The sequence below is a fragment of the Caretta caretta genome, chromosome 20 (assembly GCF_965140235.1).
Source record: "Caretta caretta isolate rCarCar2 chromosome 20, rCarCar1.hap1, whole genome shotgun sequence".
Lineage (NCBI taxonomy): Eukaryota > Metazoa > Chordata > Testudines > Cheloniidae > Caretta > Caretta caretta.
The window spans coordinates 7,246,829-7,254,695 of record NC_134225.1 but is presented as its reverse complement, the minus strand read 5'-3'; the positions used below and the strand labels follow the sequence as shown (position 1 = coordinate 7,254,695).

At 45.0% G+C, this 7,867-nt stretch overlaps 1 protein-coding gene across 1 annotated transcript; it reads right to left on the bottom strand.

The window, feature by feature from the left end:
* Positions 1-246: 246 nt before the first annotated feature.
* LOC125629329 (keratin, type II cytoskeletal 5-like) lies at positions 247-7,587 on the bottom strand. The gene is made up of 8 exons (XM_048834732.2): positions 7,087-7,587; positions 5,264-5,478; positions 4,165-4,225; positions 3,621-3,716; positions 2,945-3,109; positions 2,736-2,861; positions 585-805; positions 247-283 (listed from the first exon to the last, which is right to left on the bottom strand). The coding sequence occupies exons 1-8, from the start codon at positions 7,585-7,587 to the stop codon at positions 247-249; spliced, it is 1,422 nt and encodes a 473-aa protein (XP_048690689.2).
* Between the last annotated feature and the right edge of the window lie 280 nt (positions 7,588-7,867).

Genomic DNA, 7,867 nt, shown 5'->3' with positions numbered 1-7,867 from the left:
AACTTTTGGAGCTAAAACCCCCACCGAGGGAGCCGCATCTTCCACGCCCAGAGCTGTAGCCTCTACTTAAAGAGCCGTAACCACATCCACTTCCAACTCCAACCGCTGTACCACAGTCTCCAGCTATGTTGGAGGAGTTGGTGACCACAGCTGCAAGAAAACACAGGGGCAGTAAGTTGAGCAGAAAGCTGGCATTCTCATAGAAAAAACCCAAAACTAGGAATAGCCCAATTGTGGATGCTCGGATTACTTACATACACTCACAGGCATCCCCAAACATATCCTGTTGGGGAAAGAAAAGAAAGATGAGTACTTCATCCCATCAACTAGCTCTACTTCTAGGAACTTGACGTTCATTTTTTTCTCACTTCAGCCTACCGACCAACCCACTCCATCCTTATGTGTTTCTCTCATCCCCTGCATTGCATCATGTCCAGGACAGGAGGCTCTCTCTTGTAAATACATTGTCTTGTGCGGTGGAGCTCTGGTAGCTGTTTGGATTTCCTAGGCAATCCGCATCTTCATCACTGAAAAGCCACTTAGAGATTGTTCCACAGTCGAGCTTTATGGTTTTTTGCACCCACCTGCTTTCTTCTCCTTCCAGCAGTTTCTTGTATGTAGTGATCTCGATATCCAGGGCCATCTTGACATTCAGGAGCTTCTGGTAATCACGCAGCATGCATGCCAGCTCATCCTTGGCCTTCTGGAGAGCGTTCTGCAGTTCCATGTGTTTACCTCGAGCATCTTTAAGAGCACAATCACCGCGCTGCTCAGCATCACAAATGGCTGTTTGCAGACAGGCAATCTGCCAAGGGAGAAAACGGAAGACATTACTGACGTGTCTTTACCAGAGCTCTGAGCCATCAGCCTCTGGATTCACTTCCCATGTTTCAGTTCCAATTCAGAAGAACGGACACATAGCTGAGGAAAGCCTAACATCTTGGAAGCTGTATACCTCGTTTCATGGCCTTCTTTCAAGATACTCCAAGTGTCCATAATAAGGTCTACCTGTTATAAGACAGATGACATTGCTTAGTAGTATGGCATAATTTTGGCATCTCCCTCAAAGGCATGAAGTATTGGCCGCTATCAAAGGCTAGATGCTGGGTTTGCTGGTGTATCCGCTATTCTATGGTATTCCCATAGGTCTCGTAATGGGGACACTCACCTCTTGAGCACCTCTTAGTGGCTGGGTATGGTACCACAGACCTTTTCTCACCCCTGGCAACCCCTTCAGGCTGCCAGCCAACCTTGGTGGGACTTCAGCAGCTTGGCCCTCTGGCTGAGTCACCGAGTCCAAATGAACTCCTTCCGGGGTGGGTATTACACAATCTATTTGCCCTTAGTAGCGCCTTCAGTCCTGGCTCTGTGTCCCTTTAAATACAGCCCTTTTTTGGGCTCCCAATTCAGTCCTGTCTCCTTTGTGGGGTTGATACCACTTTGCTTATGGCCAATAGGGGAACCTGGGCCTGCCCACTACTCTGGAGTCCCACCCAAGGACCCTATACACAGCAGCCATGTATGGCTTACCTCAATCCTTCACTTTCCCTGAGCCTCTTTCTATCAGCACTTTTATCTCCAGCCCTACCTCAGCGCCAATGTCCTCAGGTTCTTCGCCTCTGCAATCCCAACTACGTAAGTTCAGCCAGAGATAACCTCTGGCTAATTCCCCCGCTCCCTTGGCCAGAGAGCAGCCCCTGTTTTCACTCATCTAGTCCCAGCCTGGAACTGACCTGCTCAGACCCTGTAGCAACTTTTACCTGAGCCTGCTGGGCTCTGATTGGCTGAACGTCTCTTTTTTTTTTTCCAAGAGAATGACTGGGGCTGCCTTGCAATTCCTCTCGCTGCATCTAGCGGGTGCTAAATTGTGGCAGAGGATGGAACCAAAACGGAAACCGAAGACAAGGAAGAAAGCGTCGTCTCTGAGGAGACCAGACTTGAGAAAGAAAAGGCTTGCTTGTTATGCCACTACTGCTCTCACTAATGCTCATCCTTAGAGTTATCCTCCCAAATTTTCAAAGGGCGGTAAGAAGAATTAATCTGGTTGAATAAGAAGGGACAGAACCCGATTCTCATTTGCACTCAGGCCCCAGCTCTGGCCGTGTAAAGGAGCCTTCAAAAGAAAGTAAATGTAATTTATACGCACTATATGGCCACTGGCAGAGTGGTGAAAGGAGCCTGAATGTGATTGAAAATAAAGCCCAAAATCACTTTCCCTTTTATTACACGTAATTTCTCTTTTTCCCATCACTACTACTTTCCTTGACAAGCGAAAGGTGATGACGATTCTCAAAATCCTTGAATTTGGCTAGACAGAAAGTCTACTCAATAAGTTGAAGAAGTGAAATTATGTCTTAAGGGCTGGATGCTTCAGTCCATCTTCTATGAGGGTTGCCAGTTTTGGTTGGATTTATTCCTAGAGGTTTCATCACACGACATCATCTTTAATTGAAAATTAATCTTTAATTCCTGGATTCTCCAGGACAATCCTGAAGGGTTGGCAATCCTATCTTCTATAATACTTCGAATTGTGGTGGTGGGTTTTTTTTAAACAATTGGCCTCATTCATTCCAACCTAGCAACCATCTCAGATCAGTCTTGGTTCATGCCACAGACACAATGGCATCATTCAGAACCAGAGCATAATTCCTAGCCATACAGTATTCAAAGATAGCATCCATACTAATACACCTGGCATATTCATCGGAAAATCAAAACATCAAAATCACTCCTACCTGTTTCTTTATATGGTCAGTCTCACCCTGCAGCTTCTGGATCAGGCGGGTTAGCTCTGCAATCTCATGCTTGTTTCTCTCTAGATCCTCACAGAATCTGCCCCTTTTGTCCTGAAGCTCCTCGAACTGGTATCCAGAAACAAACTGATTGTTAATTGAACTTGCATCATACAATAGCCTGTATCGTACCTGTGTCATTTGCTACTCACCCTGGTTTGGTACAAAACATCAACTTCTTCTTTGCTCTTCTGAGCAATCTCTTTGTACCAGCCTTCAACGTTCTTGATTATGCAGTCCGTGTCCAAGTCTCTGCTGTTGTCCATTTTCACAACAACTGCGGTGTCGCAGAACCGGCCATCCATCTGAGCTCTCTCCTGCAATTGCATAAAGTCTTGGGTATCATTTAAAGCCCCCTCCCTTATCCATACTTCCAAGATGTTCACTCAAGGACAAAGGGTCTCTCTTCACTGGGCTAGTTCTGATCCTGCAACTAAAGACCAATGTAAAGGGCTTTGCCTGTGAGAAATACAGAAGCCTTTCCTCTTAGGAGTAGGGGCAGGCCAACCAGGTAGGTAGGACGTGTCCAATTTCTGCTGGATTTGGGGAGGAAAAGACAGGTCTCATTGTTCCCATGCATACTGGTTTGTCACCAGATAGATCCAGGGTGAAGATTCATGCATTATGGTGTAACGTTATATAGGCTTCATAATTCCATGTTTAGGAGTGGATTAGTAAATGTTTCTTAGAGGCAATCAACTAGGTGGAGTTTCTAGCTTTGGAGTCCTTGCTGCCTATAGTAATTTGGACTCTATGCAACATGACGGTGATTTCAAGGAGAAGCATGGTACTGAATTTCCATGCAGGTGGAATGAGAAGAATCCTTACCTCATCAAACACACATCTCAGAAATTCCAGCTTCTGCTTCAACAAGATCATGTTCACCTCTAGCTCTTCCTTGTGCAGCAAGGCGCAGTCTGCCTCCTGAGGAAAAAAGGCCACAGGTATTCCAAAACACTGGGGAAACAGTATCAGAGGCAAAGCCTGTTGTCTGTTTCCATCAGGCTTGTGGAACAGAATGTCTCGATTTGCCAGGCTTCCTTAAGGGGCTCCCGTGCCTCCAAGAGGAAAAGCAACCCACCTCAAAGTCAGTGAGGAGGAAAAGTCCTCTTCGTTACTTAGAACTTGGTGGAAAACCCAGTATTGACTACTGAAAGTTTAAATATGAACTCTAAATATTCAGTGTTTTTGTCTCGTTTTCTGAGATCAACCTACAATAGATCTAGCAAGGAAGAAAAATTAAGATGCCCCTCTTTAGATTATTGAAATATCAGTCATTAGTGGGCCTTTACTCTTCCATGCATCCATGCAAAATGGTTATAGCTATATTTACAGATCCACACTTTCTCTTTTAGCCACCTGAATTTCTCACCTTCTTGAGCACCACAAACTCAGTCTCTGCCGCTGTGCGCCTACTGATTTCCTCTTCATACCTGTGGGAAAAGAGAAGAGACAGCGGTGGGTCAGTTTTGTCAACTGCCATAACACACATGGGCAATATTTTTCTCTTTCAACTTGAAATCAACGTTGGGCCTATTTCACCAATCGCCAATTGGGGGTTGAACTAGATGACCTCCTGAGGTCCCTTCCAACCCTGATATTCTATGAATTGCAAATGCCATTTCAATCGATATCATTGTTGTTAGATATTTGGTGGCGTGTGTGTGTTCTCTCTGCATGCTGCACTGGCTCTGGCCAGATATCCCAAACAGCAGGCTTCAGATCAAACTGCTCAATAAGACCACAAGACTTGGTTTAGTAGCAAAGGTGCCCGGCCAGGTTTTATCATCAACAAAGCACAGTAACGGCACCTGGCAGACGTGCCGAAGATACTAAGACATGTATGCTTGTGACAATGGATGCAGTTCAGTCACTGGTGGGACTTTCCACTGCTCCGTAGGCTGGCCAAAGACCGTATATTGGAGATATATTTTTAATACACGGATACAAACAAATTACAAATGACGTATCAGGGTGCCACCCGCTGATGTATTTGGGTGCCACTCACTGCCTTGTACATGTTGATTTGATGAAAACATTTTTATCCATTTTGCTGTTATCCTGACCTTGTCTTTAGGATGGGTCAGTGTGTTCCTGTTATCTGTGGGGAATGTGCTGGAATCGAGGTGTTCTGGTACCACCCTTCTGGGATATATATTTTTGCAATATCAGCCCTGTGCTTGCCAAATTCTGTGAGTAGGGCCTGCCTCTTGCTCACAGCCTGACTTTGCTTCATATTGGCAAAGTTTTGGCCACTACTTTAGTTCAGGCCTCAGGCCTCATAACAGGCCTCTAATACAAGGGCTTAGGTCTCAGGCTCTATTCCTATCACAACAGTTATACCAGCTAAAGACTGGAATAATTCAGTGGTGAATCAGGCCACATTTTTTTTTCATTTCCCACAGTAGCTAAAGGAGATCACAAGAAACAGAGCAAAGTGAGAAGAAAACAAATGATGGATAATCTCTTACTTGCATTTGAATTCATCCACAAGCTTCCTTGATGCAGACTCTTCACAGGCCAGTTGTTCCTTGTCACTTAACAAACCCTCAAGCTGCTTCCTCAGGCTGCAGATATAATTCTCAAAGCACTGCTCGAGATTTTTCCGGGGGGCTGGAGGGACAGACTGCTGCAAGAGGTTCCATTTGGTCTCCAGCACCTTGTTCTGCTGCTCCAGGTGTCGAACCTGTAAATCAAAAAATTCAGCAATTTTTTAAATCTCCAAAAGCTGCCACTGAAGAAATGAAAAAAGAAAGAAATTGGGACCTTCAGTTAAACTGTCCTCTTTGATTCAGGAACTATTATTGGAATTCCAGAGGCACGAACAGAATATTTGGCAACTAGAGGGCCAAAGGAAGCAGATCTTTGGAAAATGATACTTAATAGTAACTCCCTTCCTCCTCTGAGTAATCATAAATATGTATCAAAGTTGAATACATTTTAAGCTAACAAATACTGTATTCCATTCATCTTCATATTACATGTATCCCCATGGTTTTGAAATGCACAGGAATGATATTAATATCATTTTGTGTGTCATATATAAACATCAAAAGGCCAAGAAAATAAATTTAAGTCTAAAGCTCTATCTGTCTCCTCGTCCAGGTACTTGGAAGGAGAGTAATGTTGAATGTAAACTAAAGAGGATCAAAAACTAATTCGGTGTCATTGAACGGTGACTGCCCGGATAGTGCCCAGCAAATTGCAAATTAAGGAGGTGACAGTCTTTTCATAACCATGTCATTCCATTGACTTCACTACAATTATTCTTAAATTTATAAGTGTGAATGGAATCAAGGCCAGATGTTGCATTCCTTTCAATGAACTAAATAATGACTCCAAAAAAACGCTTTGTTTCCCATCCTCGGATGAGAACAATAGTGCCATTGTTTCCATTCCACTTAGCACAAACCATTCTCAATGGCAGCAGAACTTTAATGCAGACCTCATTGGAGAATGTGGAAACAACGGACTTGAAGGGTGACTGCAGATAACCATCACCCAGGCATGTTTGGTTTTTCATATTGTTTCTTTAATAGCTTTGTAGCTGTTGAGGCAAGAGGAACCACTGCGGTCATCTAGTCTGACCTGACACAACCCAGGCCATAGAATTTTACCCAACAGTTCCTGCATCATAGAACCATAGAGGATCAGGGTTGGAAGAGACCTCTGGAGGTCATCTAGTCCAACCCCTTGCTCAAAGCAGGACCAATCCCCAACTAAATCATCCCAGCCAGGGCTTTGTCAAGCCTGACCTTAAAAACCTCTAAGGATGGAGATTGCACCACCTCCCTAGGGAACCCATTCCAGTGCTTCACCACCCTCCTAGTGAAATAGTGTTTCCTAATATCCAACCTAGAGCTCCCCCACTGCAACTTGAGACCACTGCTTCTTGTTCTGTCATCTGCCACCACTGAGAACAGCCGAGCTCCATCCTCTTTGGAACCCCCCTTCTTAACTTCTGATTGAGACAGAGTAGATCTTTTAGAAAGTCATCTAGCCTTGGTTTAAAGCCTTCAAGTGACGGAGACTTTCCAAAGAGTTAAGTACCGCAGTGGCTCTGTCTCGGGGCATGATCCAACTCCAGTTAAGTGAATTTGGGTGTCTTTCCACTGATTTCAGTAGGGATTTGACTGGGCCCCAACCCAAGGACAATCTGTTGCTCTTGTTCTGAAGGTCACAGTCTGAACGTGGGGAAATTTGGATCTGGATGTAGATCCAGATTAGAAATCTGCACCATGGGCCAACCTCTTTGTTTTATTGAAAGAAATATAGAAAACATCTATTCTCTCACCTTGTCAATGAAGCAGGCAAATTGGTTGTTCAGGGTCTTCATCTGCTCCCTCTCGTGTTCTCGTGCCTGATGTTCTTGTGGGTCAACTCCTACGCAGAGGGGCTTCAGGAGGGACTCATCGACGCTGACCCCTCGGATACCCTCCTTGCTGCAATCGGCATAACCTCCGAAAGTTCCATAGCCTCTGGGTCCGCAAAGACCTACCCTGCCGCTAAAACCTCCAGAGTTGCCATAACCTGCACTGCCCCAACCTGAGCTACCATAGCCATAACCCCCGTAGCATCCAGCACCACTAGGGCTGCCCCCAGCATCGACAATTCTTATGCTTCCACCCAGGTGGCAGACACTCCTGCTGCTGTAGCCACTAACTCCACATCTTTCGACCGGCGGACCAACGGAGGCCGTGCAGGTTCGATGTCCGTTTAGGCCACAGACGTCAGAAGCGGAACTGAAGCCCTTTCGTCCAACGGTGGAGCTTGCAAAAAACGTCTGTCTGTTCATAGTGGCGTATTTGAAGTGGGAATAAGGGAGCTGCAGTGTGTGACAGCAGCAAAAAGTGAAGGAGAAAGGACTCCTCTGATGTGACACCTTGACATTACCCCTTATATATGCAAGCGAAGCTGGGCTTGGCTGGATCAGAAAATTAATTCCGAGTTTTCAAGGGTTTGGTTTGCCTAGCAGCAGGTGCTTTGCTACTTGCAATGGTTCATAGTAAACATTAACCACTTATGAAATAATAATGCATTTAAAATGCTTTGTTTGCAAGCTTTGCTCAGAAGAT

Bases quoted from the DNA above. Each gene is read 5' to 3' on its own strand.
- LOC125629329 (XM_048834732.2), bottom strand. From the start codon at position 7,587: ATGAACAGACAGACGTTTTTTGCAAGCTCCACCGTTGGACGAAAGGGC. The intron at 3,110-3,620 runs GTAAGGATTCTT...ATGCAATTGCAG, and splicing joins TGAGATGTGTGTTTGATGAG to GAGAGAGCTCAGATGGATGG. The intron at 2,862-2,944 runs GTGAGTAGCAAA...TCTGGATACCAG, and splicing joins ATGTTTTGTACCAAACCAGG to TTCGAGGAGCTTCAGGACAA.